At 46.4% G+C, this 26,450-nt stretch overlaps 1 protein-coding gene and 1 long non-coding RNA gene across 12 annotated transcripts in view; one reads left to right on the top strand and one right to left on the bottom strand.

Annotated features, from left to right (window-relative positions):
* BCAR3 (BCAR3 adaptor protein, NSP family member) overlaps window positions 1-26,450 on the top strand; it is a 259,712-nt gene that overhangs the window by 194,111 nt on the left and 39,151 nt on the right. Inside the window, exon 3 of one of the 11 annotated variants that reach the window (XM_086391291.1) lies at window positions 441-10,807. The exons of the other annotated variants lie outside the window; for them this stretch is intronic. Coding sequence (XP_086247417.1) covers window positions 10,724-10,807 — 84 coding nt within the window. The 5' untranslated portion in view covers window positions 441-10,723. The remainder of the gene's footprint in view (window positions 1-440; window positions 10,808-26,450) is intronic. 11 annotated transcript variants of the gene reach the window in all.
* The window catches only part of LOC147375830 (uncharacterized), a 26,589-nt gene continuing 9,424 nt past the window's right edge, over window positions 9,286-26,450 (bottom strand). The window contains exon 2 of the long non-coding RNA XR_015160525.1: window positions 9,286-26,173. This is a non-coding gene — a long non-coding RNA (uncharacterized LOC147375830). The remainder of the gene's footprint in view (window positions 26,174-26,450) is intronic.

The raw sequence follows: 26,450 nt of genomic DNA, 5'->3' as shown, positions 1-26,450 counted from the left end.
AACCCCATAGGGCCACACAACCTGGGCACCAGGGCTCCTTCCAGGATGTGTCCACCTAAGGACGACCTAGGGAACACATTCGGAAGATCTAAATATAACTTGGGGTTGCTGTACATTTCCTTTCTTTTGACCTAGAAGTCATGGAAGTTGCACTCCCAGGTAATCCATCGTACCTGATAAAATTCTCCTTTGTAAAGAAATGTCTCAGCCTTTACCTCTGAATCAGGTCCTCAGGCTTTCTACAAAACAGAATAGCCTTTGGAAATGTTCTCTGGGATCTTAAGATGCTGCTCTTGCCTGTATAAGCAGGATGGAGTGGGCTGTTTGTTAGCAGTTCCCCCTAGCCTGGGAGGGATGGTGGGCGTGGGAGCAAAACCTCACGCCTACACTCAGTGGCACACAGCATTCCAACTTCATGAGTCCTCTGTCTTTTCCTACAGGCAGACTCATGCCAGCTTCATCCTTGAGAACTCATGACAACTCGTGTCTATAATGGAGTGTCCTCGGAGTAGGCCGTGAAACACCATTAATTTCCACCCATCACTAAAACATGAGTGTACCACCCTGTTACTAGGGCATATGTCGTACATGTTTCCGTGTAACATCAGTTTATGTTGACTCCTTGTTAACATTTCCAGGTTTAGGGATGACGTCTTATACATGTGAACTCTAGCGGAGCCCAACACAGATGTGTTATATTTCACTCTCAGGTTTCACCTAATCTTACGCTGATAAGGTGAACCTATAAACTGTCAAACTGATGATGTGAGCTAGGAAGTTTATCACTGGGAAGGGCAGGGTGGAGTGTTCTGGGTTGATTGTTCTGGGGAAGGAAAACACGTCTGGACTCTGAGACCTTGCATCTGCTTCTCTCAGCATGTTGGCTGCATTCTCTCAGATCAGCTTCTCCATGTAGTTGGGGGCACATGGCTATTGGCTGCTCAGAGCTTATAAACTTAAAACTTATGGTCCAAAAGGAAAAGTGGGCCTCTCCCTCTGCTCTGATTTGAAAAATCCCAGGGAAGGACTCTGATTGGTCTAACTTAGGTCGCATGTCCACTCCTGGACCATTAGGGGCTTCCCTGGAGCTAAGATGGTAAAGAATCTGCCTGCAAAGCAGGAGACACAAGTTCAGTCCCTGGGTCAGGAAGATCCCCTGGAGAAGGGAATGGCTACCACTCCGGTATTCTTGCCTGGAGAATTAAGTGTTCAGTTTCCTGATTGGCTCTCACAACCATTACAAGTATGAGTACACATGCCATGGAGTAAAGGTTTTAAATGTAATAAACACTGTCTGCTATCTACATCATTTCCCCCGTGAATGTTGAGGATCAGAATCTACCAGGCTATGTCTCTAACTGTCACTGTCTATTCAGGATACTTACATAAAATGTTGGCATATGAATTCTAGGTTTTACAAAGATATTTTTGTTTTGATCTTTTCAAGTCCTATACTTGCCTTTCTCTAGCTTGTCTCCCTCCTGGTTTACTTATATGCTGGATATCCATTGCCTCCCAGCTTAATTATCAGATCCATACTGTTAACAGGGAAATTATAGGTGGGAGGTAGGGAGTGGTGCAGAGGGGCTAGGATCCCCCTGTAGAGTTTGACTTTGGAGAAATCCCTGCATCTCTTGTCACAAGTGGCCTAACCCTGAGGCTGGTGTGTTGTTCCTAGAGGATGGTCCAGGTGGGTTCCTGCTGCTCTTCCTGGTAACTGCCTTCCTCCACACTGTCCTCCCACCCCTCTGGGTACACACACAAGGCCAAGGGTTGTATTGTGCTTTGAATCACTGACAGAAAGAACCTGTTGTCTCCACGAGTGTTGACTGTCTGAGTGTCACTTCTAAGCTAGTAATCAGTACAGTCTTTCCGGTACAACTCACCCTCCAAGTCGGCCTCTTCCTATAGAGAAATGGGCACAGTTGGCATCTCCATTTACCACAAAGACGGTCTTAGCGCTCCATTTATCAGCTTTGCTGCCTTCTGGCTTTTCTTAGATTCTGGCCTCAGTGTCCATCTGTGCATGTCCTGCCCTTTCCCATCAGTAATGACGAGGACCTCTGATCGGGGCTATTTCAGAGGAGACCTGCGTCTGTGTTGCCGAGAATATCGGTCACTCGGTAGGAGGGAGAGGGCGGTTGCAGGCTGCCTTTTGGGTTTGCACAAGATAAGATACTCCAGGCAACCAGGTGGTATCCCTGCTTCCATGAGCACGGCCGATAGAGCCAGCCATTCTGATTCATAGTCGTTTTAATTATTAACTCTAAGAACTTTTCAGTCTCACATGTGAAATGGAGATAATGTGTCTCCTAAGTGAGTGAGTCAAGTCGCTCAGTCGTGTCCGACTCTTTGCGACCCCATGGACTGTAGCCCACCAGACTTCTCTGTCCATGGGATTCTCCAGGCAAGAATCCTGGAGTGGGTTGCCATTTCCTTCTCCAGGGGATCTTCCTGACCCAGGGATCAAACCCGGGTCTCCTGTATTGCAGACAGACACTTTAACCTCTGAGCCACCAGGGAAGCCCATGCGTCTCCTAGTGTGAGTATTAAACAGACACTATGGTAAAAGTTTTCTGTATGAATACTGGCTCTTGAGGACCTTGCATATTGGGTCATGAAGGCTCCTTTGAGGAGCCCAGCTGAGAAGTGGAAAGATGTCACAGTCTAGTGGGAGGGACTGCATCCCAGAAGGCTGTGGTTGGAGAGGGGCTGCTGAAGGTCACACTGGTAGCTATTCTGCATTTGCTAAGTATTATGTGCAGACGGGCCCTTCTGCCAGCTGGGGGAAGGAGCTCTCCTCCTCTCGCAGGTATTTAAAGTCACTCCAACAGCGGAAAGGAAGGTGGCCCTGCTTGCCTCAGAGCTCTCTATCTCCTCTTACCAACTGCAGCCTTGCCAAGACTCGACTGCGCTCATGGTGATCAAGGGCAGGGGTGTTGTCTTTGCTCATGTCCATGATGACCAGGGTATCCATTGTACTCGTCTCTCTTTTAGAAAGTAGACCAAGTAAGACCCTCAGAGGCTACGTCTTTAAAAGCCACTAAAAGTCTTTGTGGATCAGTGAGGATTTTTAGGTCACATGACTCTTGGGTAAAACCATGGCCCCCTCCCCTGGTTGAACAGGTACTCATACAACAGTTTGTATACAATTTCCAATGGTTCATGGAAGCCCCCTCCCACTCCGAGGTTCAGAACTCCTGGTCTAGACTGGTTCTCATAGCTCTTTGGGCAGAATGCATAAATATCCAGCATGTCCCTCCAGTGATCCCCAGGATCAGTTTATGACTATTAAGAAATGATGTTTTCCTGCAGAAATAATTTGTTGAGGTGGCTGAAATTTGCTTGAAACCAGAGGAGAAGAGATTAATAAGATCACTTTCTGTTTTCTTGGCCAGTTCAAGGCAGGAATGAGGTGAGGTTGCCTGCACCTCTCACCTGGTGCCGACCCCGCCCTCTGCCCCAGCATTCCTGCCCTCTCAGGCATCCCTTGTGGCTGCTTCCTCCACTCAGAACCTCAGTAGCCTCTCTGAGGGGTGTGGCCTTGGAAGAATGCACTGTAACTCTGGTGATCCTGCCCTCGGGGGCTGGTGAGGAGGAGGTGCAGACAGCAGAATCGGAGGTGACCGAGAATGTCCAGAGAGAGCAGCGGGGTGAGGCAGGCACAGCATCCAAGGAAGGGCTGTTCCAGACACACTTCTAATTCTAGAAATGGTTGGCATCCATGTACCCAGTTACATGGGCTGGTAAAATAAGAAAGAGGCACATGGGAGATGGCCCTTCTGGGGACTCTAGATACATGTGGAAGGGTTGGTCTCAGGACAAGTATCTGGAAGGCCAGGCAGTAGGGGAGGTTAGAGGAGCATCAGGCAGGGCATCCGGGTGGGACAGAGGCTGAAGCCCAGCTCTGCAGTCAACCTGGTGTGGAGACAGTGGGAAAGGAGGGGCCCCGGGACCCCCACTCAGACTGGCTGGGACAGTGGTGGGACATGGAGAGCGTGGTAGTTGCGAGTGGACCCAGGAGTTCCCCTGGGTGAGGGCCAAGTGGGCAGATGCTGTGGACTCACATGCTGTATGTTAAAACAAACAACTCCCCAAGTGACAGAGACTCTGCCATAGAAAATCATCTGAGCTATCTGAGCAAGTGTGATTCAAACCATATGTGCAGTTTTAATATGTGATCTTAAAATTTGAAGGCTAAAAAATATCTCATGGCTAAAGAAGCTCTAAACTCCTTCTCGTTGTTTCCTGGCCTTCAGGTCTTAAGAGCTACTGTGTACCAGCTGGGGCCAGTCAACGGCTCAGGCCTTTGCTGTCCACACTGTCCTTGCAGGGCATGGCTCCTGTAGCCTGCCCCTTGGGTTAGGGCCAGGAGACAGGATGCAGCTGGGTGTGTGCCCTGAGGGAGGAATGGTCTAGGGGTCCAGGTTTTGTGAGCCCTTCCTTTGGAGGGCAAGAAAGCACACACTGGCTGAGTGTCTAGTCTGTGTTTCCAGGCTCTTTATCTCCTATTTCACTTGATCCTCCAAAAAGAAAAAAAAAACTGGTAAGTTGGAGGAGGAAACTAGGGCTCAGAGAGGTTAAGAAATTTCCCATGGTTACCCAGCTTGCTAGTGGTACAACGAAGACCTGAACCCACCCTTGCTTTCCCTCTAGCCTGCCACCTCCCAGCAGCGCCTGAAACGCGCTGTGTCCTGAAGCTGTTTCGGCAGATGCATTTTGCAGAAGTGCTTGTGAGAGGGGCGAGCCAGTGGCAGCCAAGATGGGAGCCAGTGTGGCTGGATCTGGTTGGAGCCTTTGCGCATTCTGGCCATTTCCGCAGCACTCTGCATGGGGGTGGGGGATCTCTGAGGGGCTTTTGTGGTCTCTGTGAGTTGCTCGAAGGGGAAAGAGCAAAGCATCCAGCGAAGAAAGTCGAGCTACAGTGACAGGAGAACAAATGAGAGCTCTGCGTGCAATGCCCACACAGCGAGTGTAGGGTGGAAGGAAGCTTGGGTGGTGGGTGGCGGATCGTCTCAAATGAGTCAGACTCCCAGGGGTGTAAGGATGGGCTTCAGAGGGCAAGGAATCCCCTGAAATTGTATGTTGAACATCACAATATGTGCCTTTTGTTCTGAGAGGAGGGTCCATGGTTTTCATAGACTCTCAAAGAAGGCTGAGACGGCCAGAAAGTCTGAAACTGCTGTTTGAGAGGCTGGAATTACGCCTCGTGCATGTTCTTTTAATTTTCCCTAAATGCTAAAAATAGAAAGTTGAGCTTGCCTAATATAGGATTTCTGGGGGCGTGTCAGGAAATAGGTGATGGTGTTGGTGGAGGGATGTATGGGACAAGATTGTATGCAATGGTTCAAGAAGGCAGTCAGGGCTGGGTGCTCTCACCTGATGGTGCTTCACGTTATCAGTTATACAATTTCAGTACCTGTTAGAGAAACCAACTTTGTGGAGGGGACAGAAGACTCAGTAGAGAGAGAAATCTGTTTGTGAATACTGTCTCTTTGTTGATGTGCTGAGCGGATCAATACTGCTTCTGGATAGAGACCATTTCACAGCCATACTCTTTCATCCCCTGGAGGAATCTGAGGGAACCCTCAGAGAGAGATGTGCACAGCAGATGCTTGTAAATGCATCCTCTGTGTTCCTCTCTCTTTGCTGGCGACACACAAAGCAGCCCTAAGAACTCGACCGGCGCTTCCCGCCCTCCTCCCGCCAAGTCCAGTTTTCATTCCCTTTTGGAGTAGGAACTAAATCACGTTTGCCTATAGGAAAATGTGTTGAACTGTCTTTGGCATCTTGTGTAGCTGCTGAGTCTGGCGTGAGGAGGAGGTGACCTCTTCCTTGGGCCTCCTTCCTCAGTGGTTTCCCAGCTGTTCTCCTCCAGCCTTGTGGCTCCTATGGAGGGTGGGTGCTCCTAGACCCCTGGCCCCTCCCTGCCCCCTCGCCTCCTGGTTACTGTGATCAGAATCACGCAGACAGGCCAGTGCCAGGGAAGCAGGGCTGTTGATAAGCATGCCTCCTTCCTGCCCAGGGCTTCCCGAGCCCAGGAGCGGGGCCTGCAGAAGGTGGCCTTGGGTCCTTAGGATTGGGCCAGTACAGGTTCCTCTTCCTGCTTCCACTACCCCAGGAGGAACGCCTTACACGCTAGCTCCTTAGGGCTGTCTTGGTTCACCGAGAGCTGGATCACTGGGGTTTAGTGGAGGCAAAAACCCAGGAGGGATAGATCTTTCCAGGGAGGTGAAGGCGTCTCAGCATGTGGACTGCTGTTCATCTCTTGACTGATGTTCCAAGTGTGTCCCCCGTGGGCAGAGACCAGTCAGGCCTCATGCCTTGGACCAGTGCCCCCAGTCACAGCCTGCTGCCCATCTTGGGCAGTGTCACCCTACTCGGGGCTGCTTGATAGTGACCGAGAACACCTTGGTGTGTGTTGTGTGTGAGGCTTGTTGCCTTGCTTCTGGGCTGGCCCCAGGGAGGGGAGGGGAGTGGAGGTGTGGGCAGCATTGTGTTCTCAGTGGCCCTGAAACAGGAAAAAGCAGGTCCCTGGCAGACATATCTTCCTCCTCAGAGACCTCGCCACCCCACCCCGCCATTCCATGTCAGAGAGGGCACCTACCTCACAGGGAGGCTGATCTTCTAGTGGGGACTGTGGCACTTGGGGAAAGGGACTCTGTTCACCTCTCAGTCCCTCCCAGCCCCAGGGCTGCTGCCAGCAAGAAACCTTGTCTGTGAAATATGACTGGCAGGCAGCTCCTGTTTCCATGGTTACTAAATAGGGCAGGTTCGTATTAGGGAAGGAAAGAATGGCTTGTGCAGGAGCTTTCCTCTGGTCTACTCTAATCCTCTCCCCAGACAGGATGGGCAGCATCTGACCTGAGATCATGAGTATTTTCTTCCAGGGTTCACCTGCCTGCCCAGCACTGGCTTTTTTTTTTTTTTCTAAAAATGTGCTGTTTATAAAAGTAGTACCTGTTCACCTTTACAAATTATAATTCTACAGATGACGTTACTTCCATTTTAATGCACAATTCAGTTCATTACACTTGGTGTAAATTCTTTTAAATTAAAAAAACTATATATTTTCTCAATCTTAATCTTTTCCAATATGATCAGAGAAAAACAGCCCATTAATATTTTAATTTGCCTTTAATTAATTTACTACAGATATTTTTAATTTTCATTTTATGATATAGTTGTATATCTGAAAGCAAGTATTTTAGTCAGTATTTTGTGTGGTAATATAGAGATGTTTTATGTGGTTTTGTGATTGGTCTTTGTCATTTAGTACTTTTTTGAATAGTACTTTAATGTTATCACCCATTAGGAATAGAAAAAAAATGGAAAAGTTAATTTTGCTGTTTGTTTGATTGAATTTGAGGATAATAATGATCTGTAAGGAGAACATTGAATAAGGGACCTCCAAGAAGTATTTACTCAGTTTGGGAATTCTATTTATTCATAATGTGTCTGTTTTCCTACATGCTAAGCTATAGCTGTTCCTGGCTTTTTTTTTTAAACAGGTGTTTTTCTTGGTGCTGAGTAGTGAATCTCCCAGGAAGCCAGAGGGGGCGCTAGAGAGCATGGTGGGTTCCCAGAGCTCTGTGTTGCCTGCTCCTGGCCTCCCGCCTCTGTCAGTTGCTGGGGTTGCATTAGAGATGCTGACCCCTGTCCCCAGAAGGGCCTGGTGTTTAGAAAGCCCTGAATACAAATTTGGCTGGTCCTAAATCACATGTAGGAGATCAGCCCTGGGATTTCTTTGGAAGGAATGATGCTAAAGCAGAAACTCCAGTACTTTGGCCACATCATGCGAAGAGTTGACTCATTGGAAAAGACTCTGATGCTGGGAGGGATTGGGGGCAGGAGGAGAAGGGGACGACAGAGGATGAGATGGCTGGATGGCATCGCCGACTCGATGGACCAGAGTCTGAGTGAACTCTGGGAGTTGGTGATGGACAGGGAGGCCTGGCGTGCTGCGATTCATGGTGTCGCAAAAAGTTGGACACGACTGAGCGACTGAACTGAACTGAATTGAAATCACATGTAGGGAATCATCAGACAATGACTCCCTGCCCCGGGTCACAAGCTGTTTTCATGAAGCTGTGTGACAAGTTTAATTATAAGACATTAGAAGAATCTATTTGTTGATCAGATACTAGGTTCTGGCAAAAGCACAAGCTGGAGTTCCGGGTCCTTTCTCTGATGAGTGGCACACCATTCTGGTCCTCTGTTTCTTTGTAACTAGAATAGAATCATCATTGTGGGAAGAATGTGGAGGAATTGATCAGTGTGGATGGGAGACTTTAAAAGCATAACAAGTCAGTGAAGGGCACTTTACAAATTCATGCAATTATCATCTTTAGTTGCAATAACATCATGTTATTTTAGTCTCTCTCCTTGGCCTTTTCAAGAGGAAATTGATTAAAACCTTTGAGTGCTGCTTTAGAAATTATTTTTGGTGTGGAACAAAAAAAATAAAAAGTGCTTAGAAAACAGTTACCTAATAAGATTAGCTCATTCTTTAATCCTGACAGAACCAATTCTTTGTGCATTTTGGAGATGTTCTTTTTTTTGCGTAAACAGGGAAAACCTCAGGTGACAAGAGCTGCGATTCTGCAGTGACCTGCATGCCTTTTGTTGGCCCTGGAGCACCTGACTACATAATTCTATGTAATTTATAAGTCTGAGTGTTTTTAAGTACATTTTCTTTCAGAAATGCACTTCATTCACGCTTTCTGGGAGTGGGGGTAGGGTATTGAAATTCAGAGGCTTTGGCTGACTAATCTCACTGAATTTCTGTTAAGGATTTAAGGAGCTGTTTCTCTTCTTTTTCCTGAGCTGAGAATAGTCCCTTTCTAGCCTTTTGGAGGAGTTTCTCACTCTGACAATGAGTTTCTTACTCATTCCAGCCAAAGAGGAATGGCAGGTGCAGACTGGACACCTTCCTGGTGGCTTTGGTCTGATGGATGAGTCGTCTCCACAGAACTGCTGGGGCCATGGGCCCTGGCCACTCATGTGGACTTATTACCCTTTGAACCCCATCTAGTGGAAATGAAGGCACACAGAGAAAATGCCTCCTCATAGGTTCAGTTCATAGACCTTGTGGGGACAGTATTGACCCACCAACTGAACCATCTCCAAGGGCCCCTGCAGCTCCAAACCCCACAAATCCTCCCAACCTTGGTATTTGCTTCCAAGGTCTCAGGTGGACTTCCTAGGACCCAGGGCAGCACATCTGAGCCCTGGAATCCTGGTGGGGGAGGGGGAGCAAGTGGAGGGACCAGAAAGGAAGTCAGCCCCCCTGGTTGTTCTGTGATGACAGCTCCATGCCCTTTTCGAGGTGTTTATTAGGCTGAACCTCTGCTCCTTCAGGGAAGTGTGAGGGCTGTCACTCTCCAGAGCCCTCATTCAAGTACAGGAGCTGCTCACCAGGCATCGAACAAACAATCCTCTATTTTTACAGGCTGACTTGACCTAGTCCAAAGGCCGAGGCCTCCTGAGGATTTGAGGCTAATCCTGTTGGATATTTCTCATACCTCCCTCATGCCTCATTTGGTATTGTTCCTTTCTGGACTGAATGGGTTCTGTTTCTTCCTCATTACAAGTTTCTGCCTGTGTGAAGTTTTAGAAAGCTTCAGGACACATTCCGTTTTTGAGTGGCCGAAGCCACAGAAAGTTAATATTTGGAACATAGGAGAGGAAGTGCTACAGGCAGAAATCTGGGTTTGATTAAAAAAAAAAAAAAGAAGAATTGTTGGGAATCCACTATGACTGGAATGAAAGAAGAAAAGCAATTCCTTTCCGCTAAGGTGTCAAGGGGGCTCTTGGTAGGGATAAAGGCCTAAGAAGTGCTGGAGAATCACTCGGTGGTGTTAGATGCGAGGTTCATGCCTTGGATCTGGGTTAGGCAGGGTGAACAGTTACAGTGAAGTATTTAAAGTGAAGGAAGGGAGTGAGAAAAACAGTTGGGTCGAAAGAGGGCACACAGCCTGTCCCCCATCCTCCCAACAGACTGCTGCAGGGCCAGGTGGGGAGGGCAGGGCTGCTCAGGGTGTTTGCTGACAGACTTGCTAATTAAACACCAAAAGGCAATATTGCTTTGCCAATAGTGATGGCTGTGCCAGCATTATCAGCTGCAAACTGGCTGCCCAGGAGCATCCTGATTAAAAATAAACAGTTCTGAGGGGTGGTCTGGGAGAGTCCCAGGTTTCTCAGGACTGCTAGGATCACTCCCAGGGGAAAGTCACACCCAGGTTGCCTTCCCGTCCTTGTCTCAAAGGAGCCTCTCTCTCATCACGGAGTGGTGTGATGTGTGCTCCTTGAACTCCCAGGTCCTGGGGTGACAGGCAAACAGACACAAGCTCTAGGAGCAGAGTGCCTGATGCCTTCAGCCCTGGGGGAATAATGATTTCTGCTGGGTCTCTAAATTGAGGGGACAGCTAAAGCCCAAAGCCTCTTCTGAGAGAGGTTAGAATTTCATCAGAAAGTGAGTCTGGTCACATGAGGATTTCTGGCACCGAGTGCATGGCAGGCTGGACACCCGCCTGCCAGAATTGAGCGAGTGGATCGTATTGGCTTCAGCGAAGAGGGAAAGTCCCAGCCTGGCCTGGGAGAAGGAGCCGCTCACTCCTCCCTGCTCTGCACAGCTGCTGCGGCAGGACTGGGGTGTCAGCCGCAAGACCCATCTCGGTTAACCCTAAAGACAGTGTGTGGCCCAGGGACTGAAGACTGAAAGATGCCTAAGGAATGCAATGCCTTCCATGCCCTCTCGGCCGCTCTGTGCTGCTTCTATCACCGCAGGTCTTTCCTTGGAGTCAAGGTAGGTGTGGTTAGAAATAAGGTAGAGCTAAAGTTCTCTGGGAGGGCTTGAAAGCACTAGGAAAAGTTGGCAGCACACTGGCTCTAAAATCAGAGACACTTGCTCTGATGGATGGATCTTCACAAGCTCCTAGTGGTGAGCTTCCCTGCAAGCAGAATCGGGCCACGCGGAAGGGGACACCTTGTCTTGCATAGCGAGAAAGCTCTGTTTTTCAGGAGACTTTCCATTTCCTTGGGCTGAAATTTTATACCAAAGTAGCTCAAGACTATTTTTTTTTCTTCTCTCTCTGTCTCTGCCTGTCTTCCCTTGTTCGTAATAAATGTGAGATGGCTGAGCCCCTCTCTTCACTTGCCCCGCTCCTCCCTTATGTCAACGACGTATAGAAGTACAAAAATCATCAAATATCTCCTTTCAAATTAAAGTCATGTTCCAAAACATTTTCTCATTCAGAACTGTTTTTTTTTTTACTGCTCCCGTTTTTAACCTTTGTTACAAGACATCAGTATCCAAGGTTTTGCGTAATATGTCAATGCACTATTTATTTTGATAAAAATATTCAAACAACCTCATTTGACTATTTCAAGACCAAGCCTCTGTTCTGTTGCCCACCTGTGACAACACCTAAGAATCCTGTTTGGTACAGGCTGTCGTTGATCTGGGCGCTTGTCTGCTTTGGGAAAATCCTGTTGGCCCTGGCAGGACTGGGGACCTCATTTATTCATGGGAAATAGGAATAAGAAAGCTCTCAAGGAATACTTCCCACCCTGACAGCAGAGCTCCCTCTCCTGAGGGACCGACTTATTCGGTGCTGTTGAAAAAGCTACAACAGGAGAATTTAACAGGAAACCCTGTTAAAGGCAGAAAGAGCCCTTTGTAGAAAAGTATACACTGAGAAGAGGAGAGGCTTCTTCATATCTTACTGCCCTTTTGGAGTGTTCAGAGTAGATTTCTAACCATTCTGCAAAGTTCGTTTCTGTCTCTTTGTCAGGGGATTTGAAGGAGAGTGAGTAGTCATAGGTTAAAAGTGTTTCCTCCCGCATTTGAAAGCGCCTTTCTATCCTGGAGCCCAGTGGGGGTGATGAGGACCATGTGGTTTCTGGCCTAAATATGGATCGTTCTGGTGTGGGGCAGATGAAGTCATGCCATTAACAGTATTTTAAAGCTGTTAGAGATAGACCAGGAGGTCCCAGAGGGAATCGTGCACGTCAGGGATTGGCAGTAGGTTTACCCTCTAATAGAAGTCCTCCCATAAGCCAACGTCTGCTAATTCAGTAAAGTGCAACTCAGCATTTGGTATATTAGGAAATAACCCATAAATATCTAGTCTGGATGGTGAGATTCTGTTTGGAGACCCCTGTTCCTCTGCAGTTATTTCCTCCAGGACCAGGCCACAGTAACATGGGGCTGCTCTTGTTCATTTGCTAAGTCGTGTTCGACTCTTTGCGACCCCATGGACTGCAGCATGCCAGGCTTCCTCTATCCTCCCCTATCTCCAGGAGTTTGCTCAAATTTGTGCCCACTGAATTGGTTATGCCATCCAACCATCTTATCCTCTGTTGCCCCCTTCTCCTCCTGCCTTCAGTCTTTCCCAGCATCAGGGTCTTTTCCAGTGAGTCTGCTCTTCACATCAGGTGGCCAAAGTATTGGAGCTTCAACTTTAACATCAGTCCTTCCAATGAATATTCAGGGTTGATTTCCTCTAGGATTGACTGGTTTGATCTCCTTGCTGTCCAAGGAACTCTAAGAGTCTTCTCCAGCACCATAATCTGAAAGCCTCACTTCTTTGGTGCTCAGCCTTCTTTATGATCCAGTTCTCATATTTGTAACTGTCCTCTGGTTTCCCCACCACGGTCACTCCTGGTGACTGACTGTTGATGGAAACACCTTCCTTCCCACCTGGGCTTCCTCTCCCACCCCTAGTTTGTAGCATCGTCATAGTCCAGGGAGGGGGCCTGATCTGCTCACTCACCAGAACCTGAAACCTTCAGACCCAGCTCAAGGTTCCCCATGGACCCTTGTTAAAACAAGCATTTCCCTGTCTTGTTTTACTTAGTTACCTGGGAAAGAAAACGCCCCTGTGTTTAAATCCCTCCTCCTGCCAGTGTTGCCCCAGAGATAATGCTGCATCGCTTTATTGACTCCCACTTTAATTAGGGGTTTCAGGTCCTGCCACTCATAATTAGTTTCTGTTGTAATTAGAGTTTCAAAATTAAATTGGGATTGATTGCCTGATAGCAAAGCGGAAATAAAGCTCCAGTTCTTGACCATGGATGCTGCTTCTCTTGGCATGAATTTCTCATACCAAAAATAACACTGCAGTAGCCATGGTAACTTTCCATTTGGTCTAATCCATATCATCTCTGGAGAAAGTAGAATGTTATTAATAGTGTTTGTTGTATGGGAAGAAAACTAAAAATATAAAAGCTCCTTCATCACATAGGAGACCAAACACACAGGCGCTTTCAGGGAATAAGATTTTATTTGCAGAGATGATGCAGAATTTCATTTGTGTTTAAGGGCCTCATGTGGACTTGTATAGACATGTCCTGGAAAGGAATTAATTGGGAGGCCAGGAGTGAGAGGAAGTCAAGGATATGCAGGCATTGCTGGTGCTCACAGAGTTGAGGCTATGTCAAGGGTCATGGCTTTAGCAGCCCAGAAGGGTTCACATAAGGCACTCATTTCACAAAAGACTACTGCCTCTTGGGTAAGAAAAGGAAGGGATGTTTTTGCTTATACCCAGTGGAAAAGAGTTCGCCGTGAAGATATTCCAGATCCATGACATTAGTAGAGCACATTCGAGTTTGAAAATCCCCAAATGTCAAATATTGTAGCCTTTTCATGTGTAAGCACTCTGTTAGGTGGGGCAGGGGGTGATTAATGACAGTTGAGGCAGGTTCCTGCCTTTGAAGGACTTCCCACTAGAGCGTTAGTCTACAGAGTCATTTGTTCCATTTGCAGAAGGCTTTCTGAGTTCCTTCACTAGTTATCTCACTGGGGTCTCAAGGCAAGCTGAGTCACGCAGGGCAATCGTTTATCTTTTTCCACAGGGGAGAGGCCGAGGCTCAGAGAAACTCCCTGCCCTAGAATCGTTTGCTGGAGAACCAGGAGTAGAAATCAGGTTTCTGTGGCCTCAAGCCCAATGTCCTGTCTCCAATACTGTGCGTGCTAAGTCACTGTGGTCATGTCTGACTCTTTGCGACCCCATGGGCTATAGCCCACCCAGCTCCTCTGTCCATGGAATTATCCAGGCAAGTATATTGCAGTGGGTTGCCATGCCCTCCTCCAGGAGATCGTCTCGACCCAGGAATCAAACCTACATCTCCTGTAGCTCCTGCATTGCAGGAAGATTCTTTACCGCTGAGCCATCAGGGAAGCCTTCTCCAATACCGTAGGAAGACCACTGAATGTGGAACAAGGTAATTTTGTCCCAGATAGTACTTCAGTTAACAGTTCAGTTGAGAAAGAATAGCGTGAACCTCAGCTTTTCAGGAGAGACTTCAGGGAGACACAAAACTGGTCTTCACATACTAGGTCTCCCTCCTGGGGCAGTGGCAGGGCCACCTTTCTGTCCATAGAGAACTGCAGAAGGAACTGGGGGAAGCACAATAGAGCCCGCTTCTGGGACTGGCCATGGGGACAAGCCCCCATTTCTTCTGGCCCCTCGTGTCTCTGATTCTCCTTGCATGTGGGCAGGGGAACAGGAGCTGAAACTTGCCAGCATATCAACGGCTGCTCCTGAGGAAGGTAGGTGTGATTGTACAAGAAACTTCAGGGGAACCAGAGACAGGAGTTAACCTTGCAAGTGCAGAATTTGTTGTTGTTCAGTCACTCATCCTGTCTGACTCTTTGCAACCCCAGAGACTGCAGCACACCAGGCTTCCCTGTCCTTCACCATCTCCTGGAGTTTGCTCAAACTCATGTCAATTGAGTCATTGATGCCTTCCAACCATCTCATCCTCTGTCGCCCCCTTCTCCTCTTGCCCTCAATCTTTCCCAGCATCAGGGTCTTTTCCATTGAGTCAGTTCTTTGCATCAGGTGGTCAGAGTATTGGAACTTCAGCTTCAGCATCAGTCCTTCCAATGAATATCCAGGGTTGAGATTTCCTTTAGGATTGACTGGTTTGATCTCCTTGCAGTCCAAAGGACTCTCTAAGAGTCTTCTCCAGCACCACAATCCAAAAGCATCCGTTCTTTGGTGCTCAGCCTTCTTTATGGTCTAACTCTCAAATCCATACTTGACTGCTGGAAAAACCATAGCTTTGACTATCCAGACCTTTGTTGACAAAGCAGTGTCTCTGCTTTTTAACACGCTGTCTAGGTTTGTCATAGCTTTTCTTCCAAGTAGCAAGTGTCTTTTAATTTCACCTTTCTGAACACCAACAGGGAGACTGGAGTAGGGAATCAGAGGATAAATGAATCAGTAAGTCTCAGCTAACCAGTCACTAAGTCCAGTGGCGCTGGTCTAGTCAACAAGAAGTTATTGTTAGAAGGCAGTGGATTTTAAGCATAAATGTTCCCATACGGAGGTGTGACTGTCTTTGTAGCCACGAAGTTCCGTGTAGTGGGAAGTGCTTAAATCATGGTATTGCATTTTGCTTTGTTTTAGCTCATTTCCCTTATCCCTGAAAAAAGTATCCAGAGCCTCTCTATGAATATACATTATAGCCTGAGGTCTCTCAACTGCCCATCCTTGGAGAGTTGGGTCCTCAGAGCTTGCTTTCATTGGGAGCTGCCTTTCTGTGTCAGAGTGAGCACGATGGAGGGAAGGTCCTGCTCATTGTCCCTGTGGCCCATCTCTTGTCTGTCTGCCATTGTGACCACGTGCATACTGCTGATACGTCCCAGTGTTGACGGTAGCCTCAGTTGCCTTTGTCGTGGGGCTGTTGCACCGTCAGCACACGCTGTGCGAGGCAGAAAAAACCACTGGGGAAACGTCTAAGTGACTCAGCCCCTGCTTGTGGTGGTTGGTAGTTGCTCATTTATCTCTCCTGCCCTCCAAAGGAAGGAAGGGAAAAAAAAAAAAAAGCCTAGCACAGCTTTTTTAAAGAAACTAAATGTATTCCCTTGGCATCTGGAGGCTGCGGGAATCTGGTTTCAGTACCAGGGGAAGGACATGCCTGACAGAGGCTGGGTCCCAGAGCCCCCTGCACCACAGACCCTGGAGCTTGGATCCTGGCCGAGACCTTTGTTTTTGTTGGAGAGACGTGGGTGGGAAGCAGACATGAGACTGGGATCCTGGGAAAATTTTGTTAGTGGGCCGGTACCTCCAGGACAGCAGATAGATGAGGCTGTGCCTGCCTCTGGGGAGGATGCTGGTGAGTGGGGGTGCTTGGGCCACAAAGATCATCACGCACCATGTGCGAGCGGGCAGTACACGGAGGGCTCAGGCCTCTGTGCTGGGTTTAAAGATGTCTTCAAAGACAGGTGTGGGGCCTTCCAGCCGATGCACATTTTGGACATCCCCGGGGGCCGTAGAGGAGACTTGGGCTGTCCTGGTGGGGAGAGCTGGGGAGTGCCTCCTGGGGTGGACACTCCTGTAGCATCCCTGACCACATCTGGATTTTCAGGGCGTGTCCACAGCCCCAGAGCTACTGTTGGGCTCTGGCTCTGGCCATGAGAATGTCACGGCCTATTTTTCTAGCTTATGAAAGAGCTATGATCAGTCTTTCAGTTTGTGTGGAGAACTCTGCCCAGTGTCCACTCTAATATGTGTGCATTTTTACAAAAGCACATGTACACAAAGAACCAAAAAGCTAGCATTGTTTAATTCTAGTTTAATTCTAGTTGGGATTTGAGGGACCACTGAGCCAACCTCCCACTCAGAATTCATCTACTCTCCCCACCGCCATGCCCAGCATGTGTCTCGAGGGCCTGTGGGTCCTGGGGAGACAGTGAAAGTTTCTGTCCTAAAGGAGCAATTCTGTGTCTGGCCAGGGACATGGACATGCAGGCAACTCTCTCCAAGGTGCATGGTGATGCAGAGGCAGGGAGAAGTCACAGCACAATGTGAAATGCTGGGCAGAGGGATTAACCCAATTTGGGGTCAGGGAACCTCCTGGTGGTAACACCAGGCAAGTCTTAAAGGAGTGTTAGGAGGAAGACACCCCGGGGAGAAAAAGAACATCAACACAGGACTTCAGGCTGAAGCTAAGGAATGGAGGGAGATGAGGCCAGAGAAGAGGCCAGCACACAGATGGCACAGGGCAGCAGGGAGCCAGTGCACACTCAGAACGGGGAGTGGGTGAAGCTTTGGGTGCCAGCCTCCCGTGTCAGGATGAGTTTAGGGAGCTTAACCAGAGTCTCCCCTGACTCATGCTGTTGTCCTTGAAGCCTCCCATCAGCTCTGCTTGTCCTTGCTCAGCTCACTCATATTTTCCTCCCTCCAGCTTCTCTTTAAGCCTGTTTCTAACACGCATAATAAGATCCTGTTTCTAACTCCACAGCAGCAGCTCAGACCATCAGGCAGGATACTTTTCCGTCCCCACTGCTGCCCCCACAAGCTGCAGCTCTATCCATGTCTGAATCCATGATTCTCACTTCCTGCCTGCATCCTCTGAGGATGAAATGTCCCTCTCCCAGACCAAGGCCCGCCCTGCCACCTGTGCCCATGACCACCCCCTTTCCCAAAGAATCCTCAGGCACCTTCAGTCTGTCCCTTTTTACCAGCACTTTCCTCTTAGCTCCAGTCTTCCCTATTCTAAAAATAATCACCATTTTGATGTCTTCTTTCCTGGTCCCTGGCTTCCTCCATCCAGAGAGCTGGTTAACACAGTCTCTGCCTCACTTCCCATTGGCCACTCAGCCCCCTTGACCGGACCAGCGGCCTGTCCTCGCCAAGTCCAGTGGCTGCTGTCCAGTTCTGATGCTATTAGAACTCTCTGCTGCACTTGGCACTGTTGGCCATCCCTTCCTGGAAGTCTGCTCTCAACCTCTAGGACAATGCACTCTGCTTATTTCTCCTAGATCCTTCCCGACCCATCATACTGTGGGGTTATGGACTCAATGTTTGTGTCTGCCACCAACCCCCCCATTCATGTTGAAACCCTAACCCTGATCATGATGGTATTAGCAGGTGGCCCCTTTGGGAGGTGATTAGGTCAGGAGGGTGGTGCTTTGATGATTGGGATTAGTGCCCTTATAAATAAAGGGGACCCAAGGGAGCTCTCTTGCCCTCTCCACCTCCACCATGTGAGGACACAGCAGGAACATGGCCATTTATGAACTAGGATGCACTCTCATCAACCACTGAGTTTGCCAGTGCCTTGATCTTAGACTTTCCAGCCTCCAGTAACTGTGAGAAAGAAATGTTTTGTGCTTATGCCACTCAGTCTGTGGTATTTTTCTTACAGGAGCTAAAAGGGACTAAGACACCTGTCCTTCAGCTTCTCTTTCTAGCCTGCCTCTTAAAAGCCAGTGTCCCCAGCCCTCTTCTCATATTCCCTCTGTAACTCATATCTTGGGGGGCATTTGAGACAGCACACCCCCTCTGCATTGAGGATTCTCAAGCCCTTCTCCACACGGGGTGAGCCGCTCCATCCAGACAGCTCCGGATGTACATCTTCCTCCGCAGACTTGCTCCCCGCTCGTGCTTCTGCGCTGGAAGTTGGTGGCTCAGTCATCTTCCAGTAGCTCCCATGTCTCTTCTCCCTCTTCATCTTCCATGTCTAATCAATTATAAGTCCTCATGACTTTACTCCTAAACTCTTGTCTCATGTGCCCCTTCCTCCTTTCTCTGCCACCAGTACTGCACTAGTCCAGGTCTCATTGTCTGTTTTTAAAAAATACCATTTTATTTTGAAAATTTACAGGTCTTGGTTGCAGCACGAGGGATCTTTTGTTGTGGAGTGTGGGCTCCAGAGCACATGGGCTCTACAGTTTGTGGCACGTGGGCTTATTTGCCCCGACGTTATGTGGGATCTTAGTTCCCCAACAAGGGATCAAACCTCCTTCCCCTGCACTGGAAGGTTGATTCTTAACCACTGGACCACCAGGAAAGTCCCTAATTACCTGCTACTGCTTGGAATTCTGCAGTAACTTCCTAAGTGGTCATCTGGCCCTGAATCTTCATAGGAGATCATTTCACTACCCTTCTATTTGACATTTCCTGAGACGGGAGGTATACTGTACCCTCAAGGAAATACATCCCCACATTTGAAGACTCTAATTACTAGAAAGTTGTTCCTTGTGTTGAGTCAGAATCTGTGCCCTGCAATATCCAGCTATTATTATTCTTCAGTGAAATGGTGTAAACCCTTCAGATGCGTGCTTTTCCCCCTCCAGCATGTCTATTTGAGGCCAAATTAGTTGGTATGAATAGACACCTAGAAATAAGACAGGAGGGAGTCTGGATTCATTTCTCTATGGAGTTGAACCAAGAATATGTGACCTGTCATTGGGATGAGAACACCTCAAACCTGTGTATATGTCAATACCTCATGTTCCCCACGTCCTTTCTGTACAGACTAAACATGTTTAGTTCTTTGTATATTTTGGGGGACTTGGATTCTAGTTTTCAGGCAATCCTTTACTGCAAAAGTCTAAGCGAGTCACGAAAATTCACGGCCTTGGTCATGTTTTCTTTTGTGAGATATAATTATTCTTGCTACCTCTTTAACTTCAAGGACATTGTATGATTCATGAGATATGAGTTGTATTGTATCAGGTGTCTTCTCCCTCTAAGTCCAGCTGCTGTTTCCCTGATCCTGCCCATGACATCTAACATGGTGTTTGTATTAAAAAAAAAAAAAAAAAAACTTATTAGTTGAGTTATGTGGGTGTCAAGACCTTTGAATTCCTCTGAGAGAAATATATACCTTTAAAGTGGCATGCATGTGACTTGTATATTGGAAACCATAACCATAATGTTGATGCTTGGCCAAAACCCATTTTGTGATGAATCATTTAGTTCTCCTGAAAACCTACTATATACTTAGCTCTGATATATAATGCACTTTTTGAGACAGTTGTTAGTCATGTGCTATTTTGGAAAGAGAGAATTTGGAAAGTCATTTATTCCACACCCCACACTGAAAGGCTTTCTGAGTCTTTGAATTTTTCTCCATGTGTTTGGCATATCTCACTTTTCTGCCAGTTACATCTCCTAGTGTCTTTCAGTCACAATGCATTTTGTTTATTCAGTAATGCCTCATTCATTTGAGGTGAAGTAAGGAAAGGATAGAATTTGGGTTTGGGGTTTGTTTGTTTTTGTAAAGGATTGTATTTGAATTGATTTTTATTTTCTGATATTCTTATTTAAGAGCAAATAGGGCATCCATTTGGTGTACAGCTGTGTTCCAGGTCACCCATAATTTGAATTAAGATGTTGAATTAACAAGCTTGAATTACCAGTGGTAAGCTTTCTGGTTTGGCTCTCTCTGCATCCTGACCTCTGGTCAGTTGGTCTCCAAATCCTTATCCTGGGTCTGCCTTAGCCAGGGAAGTCTGTTTTTCATTCTCCATAGATGTTAACAAAGCACTACTCTTACTGAATGGAACCTCACTGCCAGACTGAGCGATTAATATTTCACTTGCATTGTCTCATTTAGCCTGTGTGCCAACCCTGTGAGAAAGGGGGTTATTATCAGAAGTCACTTGAGGACATGGTTAAAGGCAGCAAAGCAGTTTAGAGGTGGTTTTCATCAGTGGAACTGGTACTCGACTTTTATTTGACGCCCTTCATATCACTGACCCAATAAATGATTAAGTGCAACCAGGGACCTCCAGCCTTCATTGTAAGTGTGGGCACATCCGACTTTTCACCAGGAGGAACCAGAATACAGGGCTGCCGCACGGGGGTTACTTGGATGTCTGCTCCAGGAAATCATCTAAATTTGATCTAGAGGCGAGGGTACCCGCCGCAGCTTTCAGCAGGGCCGGATGTTAACAAATGGCCTGTTGAAAATCTCATCGTGTTTCAGTGTATCTATTACCAGAGAAAGGTGAGACCCCCTTGGAGCTGAGCACTGAGTGAGCCCCTGAGTAAATAATGTTTTGTCAAAAGGGTGAGAAACGTGATGGGCAAACCCACTAGGCTGGGTTGTGGGGGCTGGTGTGGAGCTCTTACAGTGTAGTGAGTGCATAGGGCGAGTCCTTTCACTTGTGAGTAACCTTTTGAAGGAAGGAAGAGCCGTTTTCTTGTTGGATGTGCTGCATTCTGTCACACTTAGAATTCCTCCTGCCGTTTTCAGACCGAAATCAGTCTCCTTCAGTGAGAAATAATTTTCAATCCCTTGGTGTTTCATCAAAATGAAATTGAATTTCAAAAGCAATAGCTTCATGATCTAGCAGGATGGGAAGGTGTCGGGGGAGAACCTTGCCCAGAGAATGATTGGGGATAAAAGGCAACAGGAGTTTAACATCAAAGGGAGCCGTGGGTACCAATCAGAATGATTCTAGTGTAATTAGTTTGGAATGGAGGATTAAGTTACTGCTGCCTGCTTAGTGGGTACGCTGCTTTAAGGCTCCAGTCTGCACAAATTAAAATGAAAGCAATCTTTTTCATTTACACACATGGAAAGCAGAATTTTAGTGGGAATTTCTCAGAACCTTGATAAGCCCAGAGGTCCACAGCTATCCTCTTCACGTTTCTTATTCATGGTTTCTGAGCCTCTTTTGATAAGGTTTGATAATGAATAAAATGAAATCTCTTGGACTGGGGCTGCGGGATGGGAGGGTGTTGTTGGCATTTTCCTTTCTGTGTTAAGAATCTGATGACCCCTGTTTCATCCTTTGTCTGTGAAAAGGAAGATCACCCAGAGTGAAAAAAAATAAAGGCATCTTAATTTAACAGCAAATTGCAAATCCGTTTTTAATGGCACTGGAGGATCTGATGTAAAGTGTGGTAAATTACTCAGGTTTAATTATAAAATGGGAAAACAGCATCAAAACCCATCTGTAGAATCTTTGCTGAAGATTAGATTCTTTCTAGGTTTTAGAAAAGAGAAATTTGTATCACCCAGGAACTTGAACATTAGCATCAAATTAAGTGAAGTGTTTCAGAAATCTCTTTGCCACTGATCCCTTTCTCAGAAGGATCCAGGGGCCCTCGCTGACCTCTAATAAGACAGAGAACACTGAGAACTTCAGCAGAACATCATGTGATTTATTGCTGTACATTCCCTTCAGATGTCTCGTCTCCTCAGAGAGGCTGTAAGCCCAGGTCAGGCCATGGGGTATTTCTTACTCACATCTGCGTCTCCCTTCCAATCTAGCCTGGGAGGAGCACAGTGGACACTCGGGAAGTCCTTGAGCTTCATTGAAGGCACAGTGTTCCAGTGACTACCAAGTTCTTAAGACTACCTGATTGTTTCTGCAGAACTCTGGCCAATAGAATGAAGTATGTGTGGGTTAGGAAGCTGCCCCCAAAGACTGCTTCACTGAGCTTTAATCTCAGGATTGAGAAGAGTGGGCTCAGAGGCAAGGGGTCCAAATGAGACCAGAGACCCCCATTTGTCAAGAGCCCAACACCAAACAGGCGGAGAGGCCCCTGGGACAGCCCGGGGCCTTTCCCTCCTAGCTTGTAGCATACTTTTGTGTGAATTAGAATAAGGCGCCGCTTCCCCAAGACACTCTATTGCCATCTGCCGGGCAACAGTTGTGTACAAATTTTCGATGGCTGTGCATGAAGGGCCCCTCCTTAGATATGTTCCTGTGTTGCACACGTCCCTGAGCCACTGGCCAGGCCACCACTGTGTGCCCACCACTGCGCTGGGCCAGGCCGAAATGCCCAACTGCCCATGCCACTCTTTGCTTTACCTACCAAATAGGAGACTTAAAATTTGAATTTAACATTTCTTCTCTTTGGACTTTTAGTTGCAAAATTAAGTGTTCTCTTAAGTAGAGACTTTGGTTTTAGTCAGTTATTAGAGTAAGAAATTGTATTTGTCTAACCTAGCACCCCAGTGGGAAAAGTTGGATTAGTAATTCAAGCTTTTCTTCACTTATCTTTGGATTCTAATAAAATATTTCTGGGCAAGCCATGAAAGCTAGCAAGTGTCAATCAAAGGTGACTCAGAAACCAGTATATGAATTGTTTCATTTCAAGGTCTTAGGATTGCCACAAACACCATCCCGTTTCTTTCCATTCTACCTCGGATTGAAACAGCTGAGGGTTTGTACTAAAAATTGTTGGGCCTGAAACTGGTGGAGAAGTGGGTTTTTGTTTTTCAGGCTGTGGTTAAGGTTAAGAGTGCAGAAGTAATTGGGATTTATTCATTCCGTGCCTTCATGATCAATTTATGCTGGTTTTCAATGGTAAAAATACCAGTTGGATCTCTGAAAGCCCTTGATATAGTTTGGAATGTGGTTATAAACTGGCTCACTGCTTAAAATTCAGCCCAAAGCAGTGGTTCACAGGTGCTGAGTTTCTGAAATCTCCAAAGTATCTTATTTTTAGGTGGATTTACTTTATAAGACAATCCTTGGTGAGGCTTCAGAATCCTCCAGTAAAGGTGATCGACAGTGTCGTTTTTCCAAGGTGGGGGAGCGCCACCTCTTCGTGTGTCTAGCGTTTGTTAGGGATCTGCATGGTGCAGCCGTCACATCATCACATGCAGGAGTTCAGCGCATTTCAGATGAGGGTCTGTTTACCTGGACGCCTGTGTTGCCCTGGCTCCAGCCAGCTTAGGGACAGTGCATGGCATACCCAGAGGGGTTTCTCACCAGCCCATCAGAGGACATGGTCTTTGCTCAGAAATGAGACCAGTTTTACTTGCAGTGAGACTGATACTTTTGTTTGTGATCGTAATTTCTGGATGAGACTTCTGGAGAAACGTGACCTGTGGAGTTGTTTGGTTGAACCTGACGAGCAGCCTGGACTGTTGTGGATCTCTCCCTCAGCTGAGAAAATCATCCCTGTGCAGAAGAAAGAGACTTTTGTTTGGGAGCCTGATAGCTTTCTGGCTGTTGTGGCCTGATGTTCTAAACTAGGATAGAATAGCCCAGAAACTCCCTCCCTCCCTCTTCACTCCCTCGCTCCTCTTTTCTTGTGCACATTCCTGTCCATCCTCCCTTTTTATCTTAAGTCAATTCCCAACCTTGATCATAGAATGAATGACTGGAAAATCATCCCAATCTTAAAAATTCAACAAAAAAACATGTTGATGACTAAGCCGCCTGGGCCCCACAGGACATGTCATCTCTGTACCAGGACCCCTCAGCCCTCGCACAAAACACACAACTTCCCTGCACATTCAGGCTGCTTCCCTGTCCTGGGTGCTATGGACGTGTGACTGGCTGGAGTAACTGCATGTGTGTGTTCATACGGAGACACATGTCACCGAGGGATGGTGCCTTCTTACAGGTGCTCAGCGTCACTCTGCACAGATGGAAGCATTTAGTGGCACTCAAAAACCCAGCAACTATTAACTTGGAACTGAAATGAGCAGAATAAACACACCTACACCTGAGTAGAAATTGGTAGTTTCAACTCCTAGCTTTTTTACTCCATTAGAGCTAAATTCTCAAAGACCAGATATCTCTAAAACCTTCTGATGGATTGTATAATTCTTTTAAAAAAAAATTCTTTAGTGGGTGAAGCAACTCTATTTTTGTAGCTAAGAGGCATCTTTAAAGGGGCTTCAAATTCTACATTGTTCCATATGAGTATATACTATATGCTAGGCACACTGCCAGGTCCTTGTTTTTTTTTTAAAAGCCAGGTACATGAGGTCAGGTAGCCCAGTGAAGTGGGTACTAATACCGCCAGATGTAGACAGATGTAAGTAAAGAGAAGTCTAGAAAGGTGGCCAAGATCATCTGTTCTTTTTTTTTCTTCCAGTTTTATTGAGATATAATTGACATACAGAACTATATAAAGTGTACAGCATAATGATTTGACTTACATACATCATGAAATGATTATCACAGTAAGTTTAGTGAACATCTATCATCTTGTGTAGATAAAAAATAGAAAAAATGTATTTGTTTTCCTTGTGATGAGAACTCAGGATTTACTCTCTTAACATACGTGTTAACATTTGTAACATACACGCGTATGTGTTCAGTCACTCAGTCGTGTCCAACTCTTTGCAACCCCAGGGACAGCCCGCCAGGCTCCTCTCTCCATGGGATTTCCCAGGCAATGACATTGAACCAGTGTTAATTTATCATGTTGTACATATGTCCCTGGAACTTATTCACCTTGAACTTTTTGATTGCCTTCATCCAATTCTCCCTCCCCCGACGCTGGCCTCTGGTAACTACAAATTTGATCTTTTTTTCCTATGAGTTTGTTTGTTTTTGAAGTACTGTTGATGTATATAACACTATGTTAATTCCGGTTATGTAGCGTAATGATTTGATATTTCCGTACATTCACATGATTACCATGATAAGTTTAGTTACCATCTGTCAGCACACAGATACATTGCATAATTCTTGACTGTATTCCCCCCACTGTACACTTCATCCCCTGACTCATTTATTTTGCAAGTGGAAGTTTGTACTTCTTAATCTTCCTCACCTATTTATCTCCTCCCCCAACCCCACTCCCTTATGTTTGTTCTCTGTATCTCTGAGTCTGTTTCTGTTTTGTTATGTTTGTCCCTTGTTTTGTTTTTTAGATTCCACATATAACTGAAATTCTATGGTATTTGTCTTTTCCTGACTTATTTCACTTAGCATGATACCCTCTGGGTCCATTCACGTTGTCACGAATGGCGAGGTTTCTTTTTTTTTTTTATGGCCGAGTTATATTCCATTGTGTGTATATGCCAAGTCTTCTTTATCGATTCGTCTATTGATGGGCACTTAGATTGCTTCCGTATCTCGGCTATGGTAAGTAACACTGCAGTGAACACAGCGGTGCATAGTTTTTTTCTAGTCAGTGTTTTTGTTGTCTTCAGATAAATATCCAGGAGTGGAATTGCTGAATCTTATGGTAGTTGTGTTTTAAATTTTTTGAGGAATCTCTGTACTGTTTTCCACAGCTTCTGTACCCATTTACATTCCATCAATAGTGCACCAGGAATCCCTTTTCTCCAACTTGTATTATCTGTTGTCATTTTGATAATAGCCATTCTGATTGGTGTGAGGTGATGTCTCATTGTGGTTTTGGCTTACATTTCCCTGATGATTTGTGATGGTAAGCATCTTTTCACGTGCCTGTTGGCCATCTATTAGGTCTTATTTGGAAAAATATTTATCTCAATCCTCTACCCATTTTAAAAAGTCAGGTTGTTTGGTTTTTTGCTCTTGAGTTGTATGAACTCTCTGTATATTTAAAATATTAACCCCTTATCAGATATATTGTTTTCAAATATCTATTTAGCAGGAGACCTTTTCATTTTGTTAATAGTTTCCATCATTGTGCAGAAGATTTCTAGTTTGATGCAGTCCCATTGGTTTTGCTTTTGTTTGCCTTGCCTGAGGAGGAAAAAATTATGAAGACTGATGTCAAAGAGTGCACTGTCTATGTTTTCTTCTAGAAGTTTTTTATAGTTTCAGGTCTCACATTTAAGTCCTTAATCCATTTTGAGTTTATTTTTGTATGTGGTGTGAGAAAGGAGTCTCATTTGATTCTTTTACACGTAAGTGCAGTTTTCCCAACACCGTTTATTGAAGAGGTTGATTCTCCCCCACTGTGTATTCTTGCCCCCATTGTCATTGATGAATTGCCCGTAAAAGTGTGGGTTCATTTCTG

This window comes from Bos grunniens, chromosome 3 (genome assembly GCF_055505025.1).
Source record: "Bos grunniens cultivar Pamir isolate PY7600 chromosome 3, Bosgru_T2T1.0, whole genome shotgun sequence".
NCBI lineage: Eukaryota > Metazoa > Chordata > Mammalia > Artiodactyla > Bovidae > Bos > Bos grunniens.
This window is presented reverse-complemented; position numbering and strand designations above follow the sequence as displayed.